A 24,022-nucleotide genomic window follows, 5' to 3' on the forward strand; every position below is an offset into this window, starting at 1 on the left:
AACACAAAATATTCAGCCAGTGTTATAAAATTCACCTGTTTATTTGTTACAATCATGCATCCTACTAGCCACACCCAAACAGAGAGCTGTGAAGTTTCTCACAGTTATGATAACAGCTTGATTTGTTCAAATTCCTAATACTGATAAAGTGTCTGCAATATTACATAGACAAAATATACACATATGTAAAGCCAGAATCATTTGTGCAAATATTCACTGATCTAAACAAATATTCAAATGTTGCAACTTTTAAATAATCTGCAATAAAACTGAGTAAACGTACATTACATAAGCATCTCTACATACAACCCATGACTTATATGAATCCAATGACTGTACACACATTAAAGCTGTCACTCAAACTGTAACACAACACAACAAGTAAACAAATAAAGATTGAATTGGGCATCAAATAAGAATAATTATTAATGTTTTACCTAGAATTTCATTTAGTTGCAGTCAGTGCTTGTAGTCCAATCAGCTGTGGCTCTTTGGGTGGCATTTCGCCTCGGAATCAAGTCCTGCAAACCGGGCTGAGACAGACTGAGGACCATCAGATGAGCTGGTGTGCTGTGTGTGTAGCCGGGGGCTCTGGGGCCGCTCCAACATTTCAGCGCTCAGAGCCTGAACCACTGACCGAAAGGACTTTATGTTTGCCCGACTCTGTGGCTGTTCACTGACAAAACAAGTCCCTGCAGGAATGTTAAGGGACTATTAGAATAATACAGAGATTACAATTCAATTTCTCACCTTATGAGAAATTGACATTGTGGTGTTTTTCATCAAGGCAGGTCTTAGTCTCATGGACAGACAACCTGTCACTTTTCACTTTAATTGGGAGGGTTAAGACAGTTTTTGTTTTGTGTTTTGGGCTGTTGCGCATGGAGAATGTTTGGATGCTGTGCGTAAAAGCCCCTAATGAGATTATTTTACTTTCCACTGTCGCCCACTAATGTGAAAACCAGATGTAGCATGATTCCTATGTACAGAACAGACAACCTATTAAGTTTATGTGTGGTATAAGTGGTAGTAGTTGTGGCCTAAGTCACTTGAAAGTGCAAGTACAGATTCGTGTGCGCTGATTACTGTCCAGGAAAATGTTTAGTCTATTAATGATCCGCTAAGTCTTTATCGTTTATGCAAAATATTCCAAAAATCTGTGGTCATTTCGATGGGATCTGAATTCAGTCCGTTGCTTTCCTCTCCATGTATTCCCCCATACTTTGATTACGGCACCCTCTGCTGGTAAACTGCGCGCGTAACCGCGCATAACCGGAACTTTGAGTCGCTGACACTCCCAACAACACGGACATGTTTTGGTGTAACACACAACATTCAGCGGGGCTCGGAGTGCCCCTGACCCTGCTCGACATGTGCATGCCAAGCCGTAATTTACCTGCTCATTTAAACCCTCTGCGTGTTTGTAAGTAACATCGTTAATGTTGAAAAGTATTTAGTGTTTTCGACTGCTAGCTAAATCCGCGCGAGCTTAACGGTCACGTTTTAGCTCGTCCTTCACTCGTTAGCATTAGCTTAGACGAGCTAGCATGTCAACAAACTTCTGGATTTAGTTTTAACTCATGTTACACTCTGTCAAATAGCAGATTACCTACATCTTTTACTTCGCATTGCTTTCTTATCTTAAACAAATACTTTGCTAGCTAGCTAGTTAGCACCAAGTTGCTAACTTTTTAGCTTTGGAAACCAGTGCCGCTCAGATTTACATCAACAGTTAAGCTAATTTACACGTTAACGTTACTTTATCATGTTTATGAGATTTCTCCTGCTGTGGACTGGCCAACATTTCAGTAAGATGAGGTGTTTTGTCGTTATTGTTCATGTATGTTGCTAATTTCAGTGTTGTAAAAAGAATTCAGATCCTTCTACTTAAGTATAAGTACTATTATTACCAAACTGTGAAAGTGCTCTACTACAAGTAAACGTTCTGCATTCAAAACCTTACTGGAGTAAAAGTAGATAAGTATTACCAGCAGAATTTGCTCAAAGCATAAAAAGCAAAAGCATTGATTTTGCAGTAAAGTGTTACCTGTTAGTGTTTTATTATTATATATCATGTTTTTGGATTAACAGTAGTATTATCACATTGTGAAAACGTCTAGCTACAAAGAAAAGTCCTGCATTTAAAACCTTACTCGAGTAAAGGCATGTAAACATGTCAGCATCATTTAATTAAAGTACCAAAAGTAAAAGTACTAATGGTGCATCAGTGTTTTACTATATGATGTTTTTAGATTAATATTGCTGCTGCATTTATGTGTATGTTGCACGTTACTACTGTAGATGTTAAAGGTTGTGCTCATTTCAACTCCTGTATATTCTGTTAGGTAGTTTTATTTATAGTATGGTATCATATTCTTTAAGATCATCATATGTTTGTAGCGTGGCTGTCAGATGTGCAATAGATGTCGTACAGAACAGATCAACATGATAAATTAACAGTAATCTGTATGACACAGTGAGACAGAAAGAGAGACAGAGACGGAGACAGAGAGAGATGCAGGACAGACGGTAATGACAGTAGCTTACAACAACATTAATGAAAGTAATAATATTATAATTATGATTCTGGCTACTGTGGTACAATATGTTGAAAGTATATATTGTTATATATACATATGTGCCAATAATCATATGCGTATAATAACAGTAGAAGTATGACTAATGATAACAGCAGCAGCAGGAGGCATCTGGCAGGACCACGGCAGCAGCACAACCACACACGTCACACTATCCAGGCACCGCTGCGATGTGTCAAATTAAATGTGGGGTAGCCCAGCATTGTAACCCATATTTTAAAACAGTCATTCAAAAACAGTCTTTATGAGTGTGTTGAATGTTGTAACATTATAATGTTACTGTATGCTTTAGCTTGGAGGCTGGCATGAGCCACTTGTCATAATAACACATTGTAGCAAGCTGGATCAATATTGAAATATATCAATAAATAAGGGATTCTTTATAATATCTGCACGTCATTGATATTGGCCAATGTCAGCTTTAAAATGGCCAACATGCTTTTCTTACTTTGCACAATAAATGTATATTACATACATTGGAAAGTATTGTATTGCATGTCTCAATCTGCTGGTGGGCCATCAAGATAAGAGCATGCATCTGCAGAAGAGACTTGATGATCATTAAAATTGGGTGTATAGTGCATATATTGATATCTGTATCAGTTATCTGCAAATGAGTTTTCATATATTGGCATATCGGATATCGGCAAAAAAATCCATTATGGTGCCTCCCTATTGATGATACATTTTCAGCTGATCCAAGAGGGTTTTTAAAATGTTTTCTTAACTTAAGAAGAAGGAGAATTTCCTTAACACATACAGAATCCATCAGTTTATCACAGACATTCAACATCAACACATTTGGTTTTTACCGGACAGGAAGGGTATCTAAAAGTAAATAAAGCTGTCAGACAAATGAAGTGCAGTAAAAAGTACAATATTTCCCCCTGAGATGTAGAGGAGTAGAAGTATAAATTAAAAACACAGGACTACTCAAGTAAAGTAAGAGTACCTCGAATCTATACCTGAGTACAGTTCTTGACGACATGTACTTAGTTACATTTGACCACTGGATAATTTCTGTGTCAATCTGTCTGATCTCCAGGTCTCAAAAGGCAGATTTCCTTGAGATCCTTCTAGCTGCTTCTGAACCATGAGTGGCTCCAAGCCAGACATTCTGTGGTCTCCCCACCACCCGGACCGCTATGTCATCTGTGACTCTGAGCTGGGACTGTACCGCATTGGACCTGTGGGCAGCTCAGAAACCAAGCCTGGCACTCTCCCGCTCTCTGAAGAAACTGCTGCTACTTTACTCGCCATTAACTCTGACACTCCTTACATGAAATGTGTGGCCTGGTACCCAAAGCATGAGCCTGAGTGTTTACTCGCTGTGGGACAAGCTAACGGCAGAGTGGTGCTCACCAGCCTTGGTCAGAGCCACAACTCCACATGTAAAGAGCTGGTGGGGAAAGAGTTTGTGCCCAAGCACGCCCGTCAATGCAATACTTTAGCCTGGAACCCGGTGGACAGCAACTTGCTGGCTGCTGGGTTGGACAAGCACAGGGCGGACTTCTCTGTCCTCATATGGGACATTAGCAGTAAGTTCTCCCCAGAGGCCAGTGTAGCCTCTGAGAAGATTCGTCTGTCATCTGTGGATTTGGACTCCAGCACAGTAGTGACAAAACCGTTGTATGAGTTAGGCCAGAACGATGCCTGCTTGTCCCTCTGTTGGCTGCTTCGTGACCCAAAGCTGCTGTTAGCTGGCATGCACCGGAACCTCGCGATATTTGACCTGAGGAACACAAGCCAGAAAACGTTTGTCAACACTAAGGCCATCCAGGGGGTGACAGTCGACCCGCACTTCCATGACCGTGTGGCCTCTTTCTTTGAGGGCCAGGTGGCCATCTGGGACCTGAGGAAGTTTGAGAAGCCTGTGCTCACGCTCACTGAGCAGCCGAAGCCACTCACTAAGGTATGATGTAGTGTGTTTTTGAAGAGAGGAAAATGTTTTAAGGGACATTTTGGATCTTTTGAAGTGGGGTTGTATGAGGTAGTTGTCAATAGTCGGTGTTACATACAGTAGATGCACGCCCCCAGTTTGGAGAGCAGGCAGGGATACTCCCACAAAAGCCAAGCAATGTACTGCTACCTACTGATATCCACTGTAGGTAATATACTGACTATGGTTAAGTAAAAGTACATTTATAGGCAGAAAGTTGGCAGCTAATAATGCAATGCTTTCCTTTCTTATGTCAGGTGGCTTGGTGTCCAACCCGTAACGGCCTGCTGGCCACACTGACACGTGACAGCAACATCATCCGCCTCTACGACATGCAACACACTCCCACACCCATCGGCGACGAGACAGAGCCCACCATCATCGAGCGCAGCGTGCAGCCCTGTGAAAGCCAAATCGGCAGCTTTGCCTGGCATCCGTCCTCCCAGAACCGCATGGTGGTTGTATCGGCAGCTAACCGGGTCATGACTGACTTCACTGTGTTCGAACGCATCTCGCTGGCCTGGAGCTCCACCACCTCCCTCATGTGGGCGTGTGGCAGACACCTGTACGACTGCGTGGAGGACGGGGCTGAAGGAGTGGAGAGTGTGATTGAGAAAGACATCGCCACTAAGATGAGGCAAAGGGCTCAGTCCAGGTACGGCCACGATACCGTCCAGGTGTGGAGGAACCACCTGCTGGCCGGAGGGAACGATCCCCAGCTCAAGTCTTTGTGGTGTGATCTGTTTTATATCCTTTATACAATGAAGTGGTGGACATACCCGCTCAGGGGGGACGTGATAAAGTTTTCATATTTATGTTGGTATAACGGTCATTATGAAACTACTCAATGTTTAATTTGCTCCTGAAACCTGACACTTCTTATTTTTACAGTCTGTGCTCTTAGGCAGAATTCATACTTCTGCGTTGAGCCTGCGCTGTAGCCTGACGTGCACCTCCCCGGAAATGTAACTACACGTCGTGGCGATGCAGACCTCCTGTTTATTTTTGTAAGCTGAAACCATTTCCCTCAGTGGAAACAAGTTAAATTTACTTTAATTTCACAGATAAGAAACAATAAATTGTGTAGATAATAAAGCCTCCACAAAAATAGCATTTTAAGTCTTGTCTTGTGTATGATTAACACTTATGGATTTATCCTGGCTTCATATAAGCAGAGGAAGTCTCCGCTCATCGCTAGGCTAATTTATACAATGTAGAATGCCATAGGCCTGTGCTAATAAAGTTAGCATGTTCTGACAGCCCACGGAGTATCACATCCAAAAACTCCCCCCACTGGCGAGGCGACAGTATAAAAAAGGCAGTGAAAAGAGCACAGTGAGACAGACACAGTTCCCTTTCACCAAATGTCACAAATATAATTAAACATTAGATGCTGTGCATTTTTAAATCATTAAATTATCAACACATATTTTAAGTGCAAGGAATAAAACAATTAACTTACAGCAATACTATAAAGATGAACTTTAACAACATCAACCTATAAATACTGAGAGTATCCTGTCTAGATAAATGAACCATGTTAATTATTGTTGTTTCACATATGAACTTTAAATGATTGCATACTAATCAGTAGATAGGTAGCCAAACATCAATAAACTGCATTTAGGCTCCTACATAAGAAATATGTACACAAGATATAATCACCGATAATATAACCAATAAAAATGCGGAGAAATTGGATCTATGAGTGTGTTAAAGGTAAAAACAAAAATAATGTATATACGAATTTTAAAAGAATAATGTCTATAGAGATTTATTAATACAGGCAAATCAAAAGATCATCATAAAAGTCACCTTCTAATATTTTGCTGTGAGTAAACCATGTTTCAAATTATGCTGATGGTGCACAAATTGTTTGTATAAAAATGAGACGACCCTGATGACAATCGGTGGTGGTGAAAACACTCTTGTTTTCTCTGCTAAGGACATGGGGATTTATTGTAAATTTTGCTTTATAAAGATCTAAAACAACCATGTGATTTAATTTAGAAGGCTGAAAACCACAGTTAGACTTCATTCTAATCAATGGCTGTATGTAACACACCTGTGTACAGGTGGTAGAGGCTCCACCTCTTGGGAGTTGTAGTTATTAATAATGAGTGCAGTACAAATGGAGGCCATATGTTAGAAAATACGAAAAAACATTTAAAAACAAAAGTAGAATAAAAGCCCATGAACCAACTGTGAATCTTGAACCCCAAATCTGTAAGAAATGAAGGATAAAAACACTTTGGATTACAACATAACACTCATATTAAAATCCTCATTTAGGCCTGTAGGCTGAAGTCCATCAGAGGTGTTACTCCAAAAAAGCTCTCTCGCCATACCTCCCCCTCTTGGCAGTTCTATGTGTCCAATGCCCTGGAGTAACTGAGAGGTTAAAAGGTGTGAAAATTCACTTAATTGTGACATGTGAAACCAGTTTGGACTCAATGATATTTCCAGCGCCTTGCCAAGACTAAGCCGGGTGGAGCAGTGGTTGGCCTGCGTTATGTAGACTGTAAATAGTTAAAATGTCTGATGAATTTCTCAGATTCAGCAGCAGTTTAACTGCTATGGTGCAATTTTAGTTTAAGTACTTATGTTCTGTGATAATTGTGGTTCTTGTGCGCCTCTCTCTGTTCTGTTTCCTGCTGTTATTATGTTGTTACAACTGCAGTATCAGTTACATTTCCTATATAACTATCACATATGAAGCAGTGTGCAGAAGATATGGAGCTGAAACTGCAGGGGAACAAACAGTCGGTGGTCTACTCTGGTATCAAGAATATTGTAAAGACCAGCTCAGGTGAGTCTGAACTACTTGACAATTACATATGATAAAATGCTCTGCGTGAGGAAGAGTCAGACCTTGGTTAATAGTTTTTGTAAACATTATCAATTGTTAAAATGATTGAATGTTCTGCGTATGTCCTCCTGGTTTCCTCAGGCACAACGGAGAGCCGCAGGTGTTGGAGCGGTTCAGACCGTCAGACCGATGTCCCGCGGTACCACAGCGAGGAGCGTTGCCTCGCCCTACGGCTCTGCGGCTGGATCAGCCGCGGTCCCGACATCGACGTGGAGATATTCCTGCGATCACTGGAGCAGGAGCGTGAGTGGGAGCGGGCGGCTGCCGTGGCTCTGTTCAACCTGGACATCCGCCGGGCCATCCAGATCCTCAACAAGGGAGCGACGGCTGAGAAGGGTGAGTGCTGCAGCACTGTGGAGGGTGATGGGGGAAGAGGGGGATAGGAAGCAGGTGTGTCTTTGAAGCCAAGTGTTGAGTAGAAGGAAGAATGTTTCAGACCAAACACACTAAAATGTAGTCATTTTAGACTAACATAAATTTGTATTAAAGCTGGCTTTCTGCAGCTCTCACCTCTATGTCCTAAACCCCTCCCACAAGACAATGGAGAGCATATGCACACACTTCATACACTAACCCAGTGTTCCCATACATTAATTTATTTAAACATATTTCATTGTAAAGTTGCCTGCAGGGCATGCGTCAGCCCCACGGTCTCGTTCTGTTTATTAGACCACAAAAAAGAGTAGAATTAGCTACCCAGCCACCCACCCTGCTGTTGACTGCTTAGCTGTGAGGTGAGCGGGCAGCAACTTCGGAGTCACGGATCTTTGATTGGTGGCTGTTGGAGCTCGAATTTGGTCAGTGCAGTGCCCCCAGCGCCTGGTGTCACAGCGGGCTGGTGTCCTGCGGCAGCACATGGTCTAACCTGTGTTAAGGCAGCAACAGAAAGTTTGCTGATCTGGTGGGGACTCAGGGCTGGGGTTTACACTGGCTGGATTCAAGTTGCTGCATCCACTGACTGGGGATTTGTCTCTGCAGCGGCCGCTTGATCTCCGCGCAGTGAGGTGGTTTGTAGTGATGGAAGTGAGGCGGAGGACACACTGTGATTTGAGGTTCTAGCTAACATTAGGTACATAAATGTGAACTTCGGGCCGCAGCTGTGGGCCCTTGGCTCCAGTTAGCAGAAGGCTAAACTATTAGCAATATTTTCTATGAAATGCTTCGCTGATATCGACACGTGTTTTATTTTGTTTATTGTCAGACTCTCTTTTAGACTCTTTTTGATAAGTCTGTCTTTATTTCTTGGGGTCGCACTGCAGTGTAGGCAGTTGTTTCCAATGCTGGAATAGCAACTTTCTCTGCAGGATTCTTGGCCATTAAATCAGGCTTTCACTGAAGGGACGTGCATGCTTACCTTCTCTCTCAAATAACCTGTGATTGGCCACAGTCTCCTGTACAAGGCTAGGTTTTCTAAAGCCTTAAAACAGAGCCAAGTGGAGGTACAGACGTCTAGTTTTCTCTGAATTACAATATGCTTAAATTTTCAAATGGGATTTTTGCCCAATGACTTTACAATAAAACTTCCTACCCCAGCTTTAATGACTTTCTGTCCTTCAACAAGCGATATATATAAAACATGGGGAAATAGTGAAAAATACATATGACAATATGATAGAGCATAAAATGACATCATCAAATGTCTTATTTCTTTCTGACCAACTGTCCAAAACCAAAAAATATTTAATTCACTTTAATGTAAGACCAAGAAAAGCAACAGATAAAAACTGCTCAGAAATGTGTTAAATATATCATTGTTCTCTCCTGATAAACAGTTTATGTCTAAGTGTGCTAAATGCCCTTTTCCCTCAGAGCTTTTTAACAAATGCAGTTAAGGTCCAAAGGAATTTCAGAAATGTAACAGCAGGAGAACCTTGTTTTTCACACAACACTCATCCTGTATCAGCTGCAGAGCTTTTCACACTGAGGTTTAATGAAAACGAGGAGGGAAGGCTGTTGTTTACACACGTCTTGGCTGAGAAAAATTTCACCAATGTAGGTCAAACGTTTTTCTGCTGTGTGTTCTAATGAGTGTTTCCTGAACATGACCGATGGGGTGATTCATTAGATAAGGCGTGTCGGCAGAAACGTCTCAACAGTTACAGGGGTTTTTTTCTCAAACAGCAGCTCTGAATTAATGTACTGATTCTCATCTGCAGCATGCTTACACAAGCACATAGCACAAGCACATAGTCATCATTTAGACTTGTTCCCAGCCTGTTTGTTTTCTTTAAATATGTAGTGAGGTAATAATCTGCTGGCCAGCTGAAAACTGCATTCCTTACTTTTGCAGAGAAAACCATTGAAAGTTATTTAGTTTATTTTTGTTAAAATTTACAATTAAATTTAACTGTAAGTGATTTTTTTTTTATGTTAAAAGAGTCTTTTGACATTTTGGGAATAAATATTTAGATAAATATTGTAGATGAAAAGATCAAAATCACTCTCATATCCATCCACGAAATAAGAAATTACAGCCACAATGAGCCAAGCCTGGCTCTACCCAAATGTAAAAAATCCACCTACCAGCACCTCTAAAGGTCGCTAATTACCATGTTATATTTTGTTTTGTTTTTTAAGCTGTACAAAAAGCAGATGTGTAAAACACATTTTGTTCTAACATGGTAATGAGAGAGCTCTAGATGTGCTAGTAAGGGATTTTTGTTGTCCTTTGGACAGAACCATACGTGCTGTTTCCCCCTTTTTTCCCAGTCTTTATGCTAAGCTAAGCTAACTGGCTGCTGGCTGCAGCTTCTTACTTAACATACAGACATGAGAGTGGTATTGATCTTTTCTTTGAACTCTCAGGGAGTTTTTCCCCAAAATTAAACTACAAACGTTAATTTTTTGATGTTGAATCAGTGATAAAGTGTGGTTGAATATTCACTTTGGCCTTTAAACTCTTTATGTTGAACAGCACACGACCATCAGTGCCAACAGGCTGTCTGTATGTCTGAAAACTAATTTGGTGCTTTTTATGTTTTTATTTAGTTTTGTTTTGAATGCTACTCCATGATGAAGGTCGCAGCATGACCAAAGAGTGATGAGTTGGCTTTAATTGTGTGCTAACTATAAAACAAAGGACTTTTAAGGTGGAAATAGACAATTTTTTTCTTTAACTTATATTTGTTAAGTAAATGTTGATTGCACAATGTAATGACCATAGAATAATGACAGCATCTGCATTTAGTGTATCTTATCTCTCTTATCTTAACATCTGCCTATTTAGCGGGGCTTTTTATATAACCCAACACAGAACAGGACTTTTTTAGCTGAATGTTACAAGCAACTTTCATCAACTGTGAACACACTGAAATAGTGACAGCTATGGCTACACGTTAGAGATGCGTGGATGGCGTTTGAGCACAACCGAATCCTCGTGCACTCATCAATCATCCACCCACCACCCACCCAACGTAATTATCTTCTAAAATTTAGAGACCCGCAACGGCACCCAACCCGCGCCAAACATTAAGTTATTGTATTTACATTTAAATTATGTCCAGCCGTTCGTGCTCATTCGCTTTTCATATAGGCGCATGTTCTTGACTTAAACAATTAAAAGATTTTAGGCTACTTTCGAATGTGGTCACATTTCTAATGTAAAATTACTCTAGCCTAATATTGTTTGCCCTGTTGCAATAATAAAAGTCTTTGAAGTAAGTCAAGTCCTCTTGTGCCCTGTTTTACGGAGTGTGCGGTCCACCCGAAATTAATTACAATGTTAATTTTTATTGGCCCACCCACCTGCAGATTGCAAGATTTGCATCTCTACTACACGTATACTCTGTCTATCTGGGGTTAGGCCATGGTTACCATTGTTACCAATTTAACATTCACAACCAGTAACAACCCACTAGTTGTTCTGGTCGTTACTGGTTGTGAACATTAAAGCATTGAAAACTGAAGCATTCTCTGGCACAAGAATTCCCTTTGGGATAAATAAAGTTCTCCTGAATTGACATGAATTAAATTGAATTGAGTCACATTACCTACCTACATTGTTGCCGTGGTAGCTTGTCAGTGGATGGCACCCACTTGTCACTGAACCTGCCCTCACATATGCATAAATTTCCAAAGACAGTGGTGCCAATACCACTTGGAAACACTAGGGGGCGTTAAAGTTGTCTCTTTCTACTTTAAAGTAATACTTACTTTTCACTGCAACACAAAGCTGTCTAACTTTGAATAATTGTCTCAGAAGCTCCATCAAAACATTAGTAAATACTTGCACACAGTGAATAAACCTTCTTCTTTTTCAAAGGTGACCTGAACCTGAATGTGGTTGCCATGGCTCTGTCGGGCTACACCGACGAAAAGTCGTCCCTGTGGAGAGAGATGTGCAGCTCTCTGAGGCTGCAGCTGAAGAACCCCTACCTTTGCGTCATGTTTGCCTTTCTCACCAGTGAGCCTGGAGCCTACGATGGCGTGCTGGTATTGAATCTCTTACTATCATGGAATTTCATAGCTCCATTGCAAACACAGGAAAAGTAAGTGAAAAGAAACATGTTTAAATTGGCGCTCTTCTCTCACTGAACAGTAGCTGTTTTGTTTCCATTTCATGAAAACCTTTACATAGTCTTAACACGGTGATGAATAGGTAGTTAAAACTCCTGTGGTCTTTATTGGAAAAATCCTCAGGTGCACAGGAAGAGATGTGTTTCAAGTCATAAAACACCTCACAGAAAATGAACTCGCAGCCAAGACAGAGTGCATGTCTTTGCTTTTTCCTCCCTCCGTTGCATCAGATTTTGGCCGCCAGCTGCTGTCACATATATTTATCTCCTCAGACCTTTTCCTGGCCAGGAGTGACGACTCCACGCTGAGTCAGTCACTCTGACGAGCTTGGCTTTTAGAGTTGATTAGGTGTGAAAGAATTTCCTGCAGAACTGTGACACAGATCAGAGATTTTAACATTACAAGCCAGAGTTTTCTGTGCCAATATAGAATCACATATATTATGTATTGAATGTAAGGAGCTCATTGCAAAATGAAGTCTTTTCTCCCCAAATTATGATCCATAATGTGTATTTAAAATGACAGGAGAAGATGAAATTCTTTGTCTGTATTTCAGTATGAGAGCAGTGTTGCTGTGCGGGACCGAGTAGCCTTTGCCTGCATGTTTCTCAGCGACGCACAGGTAACACAATACCAAGCCCATCTTTCAAAACCATACAGTAGTTATGCATAATGTCACATCCTGTAACACCATTTCGTAATGATTTCTGATTCGATAAACTTGAATGTCTCGGGGGTGTTTGGCTGCAGCTGCCTCGATACATCGACAAACTAACCAATGAGATGAAGGAGGCGGGCAACCTGGAGGGCATCCTGCTGACGGGTTTGACTAAAGATGGCGTAGACCTTATGGAGAGCTACGTGGACCGCACTGGAGATGTCCAGACTGCCAGCTTCTGCATGCTGAAGGTACACAAACACAGACAAATAATGCAAAGTCTGTCTTCTTTTGAACTGAGCACACATTCCCACACAGTATGATGTCGTTTGCATCAAAGCTTTTGCATGTTTTATTGTCCTAAATCTACTGCAGATAATATTAATACACAGCACATGTAAATGTTTATGGTATCATCCAGTAGTGATGAATGCCCTCATGTGAAGAGAAGCTTGTGTGTCTATTCTGTGGCGAGTTATTTCAGTCTTTTAGAGCATGGTGAAGTCTAATGGACCGTCTATAGTCAGATAAATAAGATAATTCACTTAATATCAGTGAAACAAGGACCCCACAACAGCAAGAAGACACTTAAATTCAATTTTTTAAATTTATAAAGGTCTCCTGCAAAAGCCGCCTCAGTTTATCACCTCTCTTCTCAATTTTAAAACCACTGCTCACCAGACCAGATCTCAGGCCTGTTTGACTCTAGTTACTCCCCTCGGGTAAATACTGGGACTTGGGAACTTGGGAAACCTTCCACTACGTTACACCTAGAAACAGAATGAATTACAGAGGATTTAAAACTTGAATGTATCATCCCTCTGGTCGAATTTTAACTTCAAGTCTATTCAGTGATGTCTGTGCTGTAGTTTGTCTGGTTAGGTATTTGTCCTGTTGTTTTGTCTGGCGCAGGTTTTTTATAATATGAAACATTTCCACATTAAACACGAGTTATGTACTTAGATTATCCCGAATGTTTTCAGCAATGTTCAAGGTTATGGTGCATTTCATTTAGTCACCTGTCATGGTGTCATATTCCCTTTACCCTCTGTAGTTGCTCTAACTTTTGGGGAAACGCAGAAAACACCAGATGATCGACACTGGCAGTCATACAGTATCAAAGAATTTAACGCAATAGCAGACATTCTGCATTTTTTTTCTGCCACAGAATATTTATTTCATTAATTGCATGCCATTTTGCAACACAGTAATCCAGCAGAGATCTAATTTATTGTAGGGACGCAGTATCTAATGAGCTGATCCATTTTTTTCCCCACCCAAATTTAGTGATCATGAGTGTATACATTCTCGGAACTCATCGGCTGTATTCGACGTCTGACTTCCGGCAGACGGTGATACAGCCTCTGAGGGCAGACCCTCGATTTTTTGGCATTCCGGTTTGATTTGGGCGGAGGAGGCGAATTTCCGTTTCCGACTTCCGTTTATATATAAGTAAATATGCTGAACCATTGCGATGGATTCAGAGTTTGCAGTGAAGCCAATTATGTTCCGCCTCGTTAGTTCACTGCACGGACCGTTTAACCTGGCAACAACTGCAGCCGGTCGTTAGTTCACTGCACGGACCGTTTAACCTGGCAACAACTGCAGCCGGCTCAAACGTGATTGCTCAATATCAAGCGGACTACAAACAGCCTACAACCGGAAACCAGGGCTCTTCCGCTTTTCTTCCGGAGGTAAGATCTCCGGGGTTTGCCTACAGTATATAGAGACTATAGTGTATGTAATATATATTTATTGTGCAAAAAAAAAAAAAAAAAAAAGCATGTTGACCCATTCTGATGCCAATGATGTGCCGATATTATAATAATGATAATAATGACAATAATAATAATAATGATAATAATAATAATAATGATACATCAGATTTAAAAAATGAAAAATGACTGGTGGAAACTAGGGAAATGCCAGTTTGAACAGACTTGACTTGTTGAGTGGGAGGGAGTTCCAAAGGGTTGGGGCAGCAGCGGCGAAGGCTCAGTCCACCAAGGTTCGGTGCTTGGTTCTAGTGATTGGGGTCAGGAGCTTGGAGTCAGTAGAGCGAAGTCAGCGGGTGGGGGAATGGCAGAGGAGGAGGTCCCTAATTTATTGATATATTTCAATACTGATCCAGCTTACTAGGATGTGGTACTATGACAAGTGACTCATGCCAGCCTCCAAGCTAGAGCATGCAGTAACATTATAATGTTACAACGTTCAACGTGCTCATAAAGTCGGTTTTGTAAGCCAGGTATTACCACATTGGGCTACGCCATTTTTATTTTGCCACAAAACATTAGCTGCAGTAGCTGTATGGGTAGTTGACTCATTTCATGGTAAGTTTGCAAGTTAACTAACAATAGCTAATTTTAACTTGCGGCTATTTCCTTAGAATAAAATGACATAACATGAATAAAACTTACATATATTTCCACCTCCGTGAACAAGATTTCATCCTGAGTCACTCAAATAGATTTTTATTGGCAGTAGTGGTTGTTTAACAATGAAGAGAACAACTCCCATGATCCATGATCCTACGCTTTTTCACGACGACGTCAAAGATCATCTTTTGTTACTGTTTTTATTAAGAGACCCCTGGGTGCAGAAATTGGATGCTCTTTGTTTAAACCTGTCTCTTTGTGCAACACAACATTTTTTTAAAATTAGATTCAGTTTCCTGGCCTCGGATGCAATATTTAAACTGTCAAATAAATCATTTTTATTTTTATATTAATAAAAAAGTGTACTCTGGCTCCCCTTTGAATAGTGTTAGAAAAAACTGGTCCATAGTTGAATGTAACTGCCAACCCCTAGACCATTTAATGTGGTTCCTTGCAAGAGGCGAAAACAATGCCATCTGAAATTGTGTTGTGCCATGCAAACTGCAGACGGGGCTCCTATGGTTGAAAGTGCAGAGCAGCCCCAACGAGCTACAGTAAGTGACCCCGAAATAACAGGTTTAATCAGTAACCTAAATGAACTAAATATAAAACTGCAACAAAGAAAGAAGGAACTGTCGGTTTGTTCGCACCCTTGGAGAAATCGAGGCACATGCTAAAACTTGCCTCTTCATTTTTAAAAGGTCACAGCTGTTATTATTAACACAGTTGCCACCTCCAATAACAACATGAAACAAGCCTCATTGGAATTGTTTGCGCTCATGCACTTGTTTCTATAAAGAAAACTAAAGAAATACAAGTGGAACAGGTCTGTAACTTATTTAACACGCTGTAGAACAGCTCGCTTTTGTTTTGATTTATTTTATTCCTGTTCTAACCTGCTCCTGTGTGGAGTACTGCAGTGTACAAGGCATCCACCACCTATGCAGTCAGTGCATATAGCTCACATACATACACACAAACATGTACACATTCCACCAGAGGGATGGGTGCAGGAAGAGGCAGGAAGGGTGAAACTTCTAGAAGCTGTATTATGCAAGTACACATTTGACTATTTGTTTTGTGACCTCCTTCTCCAAGCTATGCATAAACTGAAGTAAGGTTAAGAGAATACTCCCAATCTCTCAACAGGGTTCCCCAGGTGAGGTGCTGAAAGACCCTCGAGTCCAGTGCTGGATTGAAAACTACCGCAACCTGTTGGACGCGTGGAGATTCTGGCACAAACGGGCTGAGTTTGACATCCACAGAGGCAAGCTGGACCCCAGCTCCAAACCACTGGCCCAGGTAATGAACACCAGGGGGTGATTTTATAATAACTGCAGTGCTGAAATAAAATCGACTCACAACAAATTACAATAGTTTTTGAGCCATTCATCAATGGAAAATGACAAATGTTTGTTGGCTTCTCAAATGTGAGATTTTGCAGATTTTTAAATTAGGAATTTTTAAAAGGCAGGACCATCTGCGCTCATTTATAGGCGCCTTTCAGAAAACTCAAAGACACCTTACAAGACACAGTTAAAAAATAAGCAGCAATAATTCTGTTATATACAATAAAAGTTCATAAAATGACTAGACAAAAATCATAATTATAAATATTAGGTACAAAATCATCATCAGTGCAGGTCCCAATATGTGTGGCACCATTAATAATAATAATGATAATAATAATAACTTAGACTTATATAGTGCCTTTCAAGAGACCCAAGGACGCTTTACAACAACAAAAATAACAATCTAGCAACCAAAAGCCAGGGTGAACAGGTGTCTTTTCAGTGCAGATTTAAAAATGTCCAGTGTTGGTGCCTGGCGAATCTCCATGGGGAGAGAGTTCCAGAGGGTTGGGGCTGCCACACTGAAGGCTCTATCCCTGAGTGTTTGCCTAAATCAGACCAAATATGCCAGCATGAAAAGGTGTGTGTTCAAAGGTGTGTGTTGAAGGTGGAAAGGGAGTCAATATTGTGAATGTGGTGGGGGAGAGAGTTCCAGAGGCGGGAGCAGAACGGCTGAAGGCTCTAGAAGCCATGGTAGTCAAGTGGGCAGATGGTGATGGGAGCTGGATTGCAGACGAGGATCTAAGAGTACAGGAGGGTGTGTAGGTATGAAGGAGTTCAGACAGGTATGAACAGGCTCGATTATGAAGATCAGAAGCAGAATCTTGAAATCGATGCGATATTTAAAGGGATAGTGCACCCAAAAATGAAAATTCAGCCATTACCTACTCACCCATATGCCGAGGGAGGCTCAGGTGAAGTTTTAGAGTCCTCACATCACTTGCGGAGATCCAAGGGGAGAGGGGGTAGCAACACAACTCCACCTAATGGAGGCTGACGGCGCCCCAGATTCAAACGTCCAAAAACACATAATTGAAATCACAAAATATCTCCATAATGCTCGTCCGTAGTGATCCAAGTGTCGTGAAGCCCTGACATAAAAAGTTGTTTGGAAAAACGTCATTTGAACTTTTAGCCTCATTGTAGCCTGTAGCACTCCATTAGGTGGAATTGTGTTGCTACCTCCTCTCCCCTTGGATCTCCACAAGTGTTGTGAGGACTCTAAAACTTCACCTGAGCCTCCATCGGCATATGGGTGAGTAGATAATGGCTGAATTTTAATTTTTGGGTGCACTATCCCTTTAACTGGAAGCCAGTGAAGCTGCTGGAGAACAGATATGATCTATGGAGGGGGTTCTGGTAATGATACAGGCGGCTGAACTCTGGACCAACTGCAGTAAATGAAGACAATTGAGAGGGAGACCAAAGAGGACAGATTTGCAATAATCAGTATGGTATATCTGTGGCTGGAGCAGCTGTGTGACCTGCCCACCATACCAACGTGCCAGTCCACCATCATCCCCCTTTGCACCTTGGTCCGGAAACAGAAGCCCTGAAATGGAAATGCCAAGTTAGCATTTAGCTAGCTATGTTGGAAGGTTTGTCTTGTACCTGTGGTGGGCGTAGTTTGTTGGGTTGTGTCTTGTAGGCTCTGAACGGAATGTGGCTGCAGCAATACATGATGACTCTTCAATTACAGGTTTTTCAAATGGAAACGCCCACTCAGTCGTTAGCACTAAGCAGTGATGTAAGTCAGAGCACGCAAATTATAATAATTATAATGAACTGAAAGGGTTAGTTTGGTGTTTTGGAAGTAGGGTTGTATGAGATGCTTATCCATATTCAGCGTATTATTCTCACCACTTTACTTCATTGTCAGACAGCTCTTTCTGACATGGAACTGAAGCCATTATATCCCTCTCTTCGAAGCCACCAGGCCACTCTGACAACACAGTGATTTTACCTTGCAAAATATGGGAGTTGCAGGTATACTGCTGCCTCAATCGGTTGGTCTGTTTGTGTCGTTGTGTGACTTTTGGATCTGAACTAACTTTTAATGTTTGGATTTGAATACATAAAACTACTGGGAACCTATACACTGTGATTAAAAACCTTTAAAATAAAAAGAGGGGCCTGGCCTTTAAGATGTCTCCTTTGGCTCTCAAAAATTGCCCTGAGCATGATCCACTACGTCCTGTCATTTCACAGAGTAAACAATTAATCTAAGAATGATAAGTAGATTAATTATTAATGAAATCATCGTAAGCTGCAGCCATAAATACTTGCATTTGATCATATCGGTCATTGTAGAGTATCGGTGAGGTTAAAGCAGTAAACAGTATCTTGACATACGACTCTACTGTGATAGGGCGCTGACGGACTCAAAGCAGCCTGTCTTGTTTGTTTACTGTCTTCGATATAACCTCCCTCATAACAAAATAGGAGGCTTGTACTGATTATTGCAACACAGGTAGTCGGTGCCAAGCTTGTAACACCCACAGCTCTGCTCTCCAATTCTTGTCATAAAACCTGTGCTCAAGTTAGAAATCTTTGTTGCTTTCTGTTCCAGATAGTACACATGTTGCAGAGACCCTTTTATAAAGCCTTGTGCTGAAAATGTTTTTTATGTGTGAGTATGAGTAGTGTGAGTGCTGCGAGCAAACCTCAGCACGTCCTAACTGCACCACTGACATTCCAGTATCCACAGTTAGGCATATTGGGATTATTGCAGTATTATCTAATGCTTATCTCTCTCCCCTCAAAGTGAAAATCAGACAGCTGGCGAGCGTGTGCTTGTTGGTTTTTAGCTCCATGTTCGCTGGTCCTTATCAACCGACCTTTGTGTTTGTTCCTGTGCGACAGGTGTTTGTGAGTTGCAACTTCTGTGGGAAGTCTATCTCCTACAGCTGCTCGGCGATGCCTCACCAGGGCCGCGGATTCAGCCAGTACGGTGTCAGCGGCTCACCCACCAAGTCTAAAGTCACCAGTTGCCCCGGCTGCAGGAAACCTCTGCCACGTTGTGCCCTCTGCCTCATGAACATGGGCACACCTGTTTCTAACTGCCCAGGTAAAGTGGGCTGTGAGGAGTGTGGAGACAGGTGATCAGCAACAGGCAGGCATCTTGGAGCAGCTTAAGTGTTTATTATACCTAACTGAGCATTTGCAGCAGATTGACTGTGTGGACTTTGATCAGCATTCAGAGGTAGATGCACCTGAACGCTCAGCAGCCAATCCAGTTTCCTTATTGCTGTGATGTCACTCACACCAATGTTGATGTACATAGTCAAATTTTATAGATTGCTAATATTGACTTGTTGATAAATCTTCTCTGGCAGGAACGGGGAAGTCGGATGAGAAGGTGGACTTGACAAGGGAGAACAAACTGGCTCAGTTCAACAACTGGTTCACCTGGTGTCACAACTGTCGACACGGCGGCCATGCTGGCCACATGCTCAGCTGGTTCAGGTGGGACTCTCACTGGATGCTGCACATGTGTGGGGGCTGTTTTAAGACATATGTGACCGTGCTGCTGTGATCTGTGCACTTCCTGTTCATGGGATTTTCAAATATGAAACAAAAAGAAAAAAGAATTTTTACCTAACCAATCAAACGCAAATATCCAATATCTGCTGATACACACAGCGCCAGTAATTCCTGATGTTACCAGTCCTGTTTTAAATCCAAAGGAGACACGGGTGGTGCCCAAAATGCTTCCTGCTCTGTGGTTATTGTGGAAGGCAAAGTGATTGTACTGATTTATATAAAGTTAAAACTGCTCTTAATTACCTGTCTCTTAATGTCAGTGTAAATGTAAAGGTGTAAAGTTCATGTTGGGATCCTGCTACAGGAGGATGGCTGTGTTTTCCAGTACTTCACAACATAAACAATCTAAATTGGTCCCTTTGTATTTCCTGTTGGAATGTGTATTAACGCAGGAGCCGACAGGAAGTAAACACGGACCAAAGCTGTTGGTCAGGAGGCCATCATGATATCCTCTATGGCTATGTTCAGACTACAGGCAAATCAGATTAGTTTCTGACATCAGATCTTTAAGGGGCAGTGTTCACCAGAGCATTTTGCTGAGGCCAGTGTATTTTTTTTAAGGCTTTGCAATGGGAGCACCACGTATTATTATTGTTATAGCATGTGTGTGCCCAATTTGTGTCTCTTGGTCTGTATGTATATATTATACTTATACTAAGGTAACCTTGGGTGTTTTGAAAGGCGCCTTTTAAATAGAATATATTATTGTTATTATTACAGCATGAATACACAGCGCTCTTATTGCAAAGCCTTAAAAAAATATAATAGCCTAAGAAAAAAATGGTTTGATGGACACGGCCCCTAAGACAGACTGTCAGCACTGTTATTTGCAAGGGTCAGATCAGATTTGTGTCCAGACATCACCAACCTATCTGCATGTGTTGCTGTGGTAATGACGTAGACATCAGTAAACTATGTAGCTATGCTGGTGACCGCGCCCCCCGATGTGGAGGCATGAGAAATAGCAATCGCAGTTATTTATCTCAATTTATTTTGCCGTCTGTCCCCAACCTGTTGTTCTCCATGTTGTCTTCCATAGCACTCTGCTAGCAGTAGCATGCATTCTGCTCAGCACTCCATCTCTCTGGAATTGACATCATCGTTGTGGCACAAAATCCTATTTGCGCGGCCAGAAATGTAGAAAATGTGGTTTGTATTTGATCAGATTTCATGTGGTTTTTGTGGTCCAGACTTTCCAAAATCAGTCTTGAAACAAATTTGGGAATGCCAAAAAACGGATTTGGGTTGGCAGTCTGAACAAGGCCTTTGAGAGCAAAGCTCACCCTCTTGATTCCCCTAAACAGTAGCTGATCTAATACTGATAAAGGTAATGTCAAGTAGAAATAATGTGCCTGTGGAAAAACCCTCTTTGCTTTATTTTATTTTCATGTGACTAAAGCAAAAGTGTAGAATAAAGTGTATAACTGAAAATACAGAAATTCGGTAATAAATCGGCAATAAAATAAATTTTATTTGATTTTTTTTATGATTTTTGTTTCAAAATTGAAAATTCAATGAAGGGAAGGTTCACTGACCTGCTGTGCCTGTCTGTGTTCATGTGGCCATGATGTACAAACTTCTGCATTATCTACTGTTTACACTTTTTTTCTCCTCGTCTACACATTGTTTTGTTAATTGACCTTCATGTATGTGTTACAGAGACCACACAGAGTGCCCAGTGTCTGCCTGCACGTGTAAATGCATGCAGCTGGACACCACAGGGAACCTGGTGCCTTCAGACAGCAGCTAAACAGGAGACGCTTGTTGGAAAAGTGAAGCCAAACACCAGCCCACAGCCAACCAGTGCAGGTTCACTGCTGCACCCACCACACCGACACCTGGGCAAGGGATGAAGGGTGCCAGCAGTGTCCTGCTCTGAGGTGGCTGCTCGGATAGAAAGACGTACTGTTAAGTTATAGTCTAGTGAATGTAAAGTTGTAACAGAGCCGTATATGAAGAAGGGAGGCAGTGTGTGTGTGTTACTGATCTGACTAACTGAATCGATGATAGAAAGGGAGCGAATGCAAACTCACTGCTCTGCTAATGTAAATCCCACTCAGGAGAAATATAAGAGGCTCTGCTGTAATCGGCCTCTTCCAATCTAACCTGAATCAGGCTGATATTGTGATCTATTAAAAAAAAAAGAATCATATGTCCACTCACATCAGGTTGCAAAGATGTGATCACAGGTGCCAAAATGTCGGAGCTCTATTTTGTGGCTTGTGTTTTAATACGCTATTTAACGTCTGTGTTTGTCTTACGAAAGGATCTTCACATACCTCATGAAAGCATTGCTCGGGGTGAAGGACGGTACCCCGGGTGACGGGAGCGGAGTGGCGCGCACAATAACAACACTCCCTTGCTCTCTTCATGTTCCTCTGTGCCACTCTTCATCTGGCATTGTGCGGGAGGGCTTCTAGTGCGATGGGGTGGCTTCGGGGGAGAGGATGAGGAATTGGAGAAGGTAGGGGGTGACGGGTGATGAGGAGGAAGGGTGGGAGGGTGCGTCTGTATTCACCAGCCCACTCCAGGCCTGCGGTCCATGAAAGAAGCTCGCCAGAAAACAGCAGCTGCTCGGCACTCTGACAAGACCCTCCAGATTGTTCCCCTCATAAAGAACCTCAGCTGCCGGAACACTATTGACTCAAAGAGAGGGCGAGAGAACAGACAGCCTGAGCCCTGCGCCCCCCCTCTTACACCCTCCGACATACACAGACTTGCCCTCTCTTTCTTTCTCCCTCTCTGTGGTGCCCAAATTGCACCCAAAAAACTATGCATACCACACATCAATCCAAGGATGGGCGCCGTCTGTGGGGGGACGGCCGTGTGTAAGCCGCATTGTAAATGGGTTTTCTCTCTTTCTCTGCCACCCTCCCCGCTCTGTCACTAACCTAGGGAGGCATTGTAAGTGAGAGGCGGCCTGCACCAGAGCTGGCTAAATCACTTAGTCATGGAGTAGGGAGGAGGAGGTGAGGAGGAGGGGGGCACAGGAGCTACTGTATGCCGCTTTCACCAGGATCTCGTCCCGGTGTGGGAGGTTTTATAGGCCTGCATGCCCTTTTGTGAACTGTTTTGGAGTGGAGCTGACAAATTGGCGAGCCGTGTAGCGTCCCGAAAAACAGGGTGGCTGGAATTTCATCCTTTCAGTGTTTCTTGTGTTTGCCTTTTAAATAAATTCCGACTGACAAATTGGAGCGCTGCTGAATGGGGGTGTTTTCCATAAGTTTACATGGTTTATTTTTACATTATCATGTTTCATAGACACAGATGGCGTGGGTTTGCTATCATGTGCATTCTTTATCTTTGCTTGAAAGCATTGAGTCACACATTATTCTCCCATGGGAACTCCCACAGAAACACAGACCGTCAGAGCAGGCAGAGAGATGGACACCAGAGAAAAACGATAAATTTTGGACCTCAGTGAGTAATACAATCTTCTTACTAGATTTAAAGTTGTTCTTGGCCTCACAAACAACAGTTGACACAACAATCTCACCACAAGGTCCATTTAACGTGTTCTGGTGCTTTCACTCAAATCACAGTCTCCCTCAGCAGATGGAGTTTGTTCCGTTATCAATTTCCCCCCTTTTTAAGTTGAGACGGAAATTCACTCTTGACCTTGGAAAGCAGCCGTTACGCAACAGTCTCACCACTATCGGAATTATCTTTGTTGGCCAAGAATGTTTAAGCATGCAAATAGAGCCTGGAACAAATGTACAGGAACATATTTATATATACATATATATATATATATATATATATATATATATATGTACATCGAGCTCAAACAAGGCTAAATGTACATAAGCAAATGCTAACGTACAACTATGATAAGTACAGGCAAGTAAGCAAGAAAAAAAGATAGACGCAGTAGCTTACAGTGCATTTTTTTGTACAGGCCAAACTGTTACTGTAAATTGTATAGACTATGCCAGAGTAAAAACTGTATGGAGAATGTAAGTCACTGTAGTCCATTGGTAGTAGCATCTACATTTCCATGTGCTGAGGAAGATTGTGTAATGACGATTGAAAGCTCCAGGACTGCCACAAATGGACATCCTCAACTGTAATATTTATTCAGTCATCTATTTATATACTGTAATCTACACTGTATACAGTATATAAGTAAATTTCCCAAGCAATACTTTGGTTTTTGGGTCGTTCCTGTTAT

The 24,022-nt window shown here is 41.8% G+C and overlaps 1 protein-coding gene across 1 annotated transcript; it reads left to right on the forward strand.

The window, feature by feature from the left end:
- Positions 1-1,304: 1,304 nt before the first annotated feature.
- mios (missing oocyte, meiosis regulator, homolog (Drosophila)) lies at positions 1,305-23,041 on the forward strand. The gene is made up of 12 exons (XM_050045725.1): positions 1,305-1,423; positions 3,643-4,509; positions 4,794-5,283; positions 7,247-7,345; positions 7,487-7,741; positions 11,667-11,836; positions 12,477-12,542; positions 12,671-12,829; positions 16,106-16,258; positions 19,171-19,375; positions 19,644-19,773; positions 21,511-23,041. Exons 2-12 carry the CDS (start codon positions 3,691-3,693, stop codon positions 21,599-21,601), a joined length of 2,637 nt encoding a protein of 878 aa, XP_049901682.1. The 5' UTR covers positions 1,305-1,423; positions 3,643-3,690; the 3' UTR covers positions 21,602-23,041.
- Positions 23,042-24,022: the final 981 nt, after the last annotated feature.

The sequence above is a fragment of the Epinephelus moara genome, chromosome 6 (genome assembly GCF_006386435.1).
Source record: "Epinephelus moara isolate mb chromosome 6, YSFRI_EMoa_1.0, whole genome shotgun sequence".
Taxonomy (NCBI): domain Eukaryota; kingdom Metazoa; phylum Chordata; class Actinopteri; order Perciformes; family Serranidae; genus Epinephelus; species Epinephelus moara.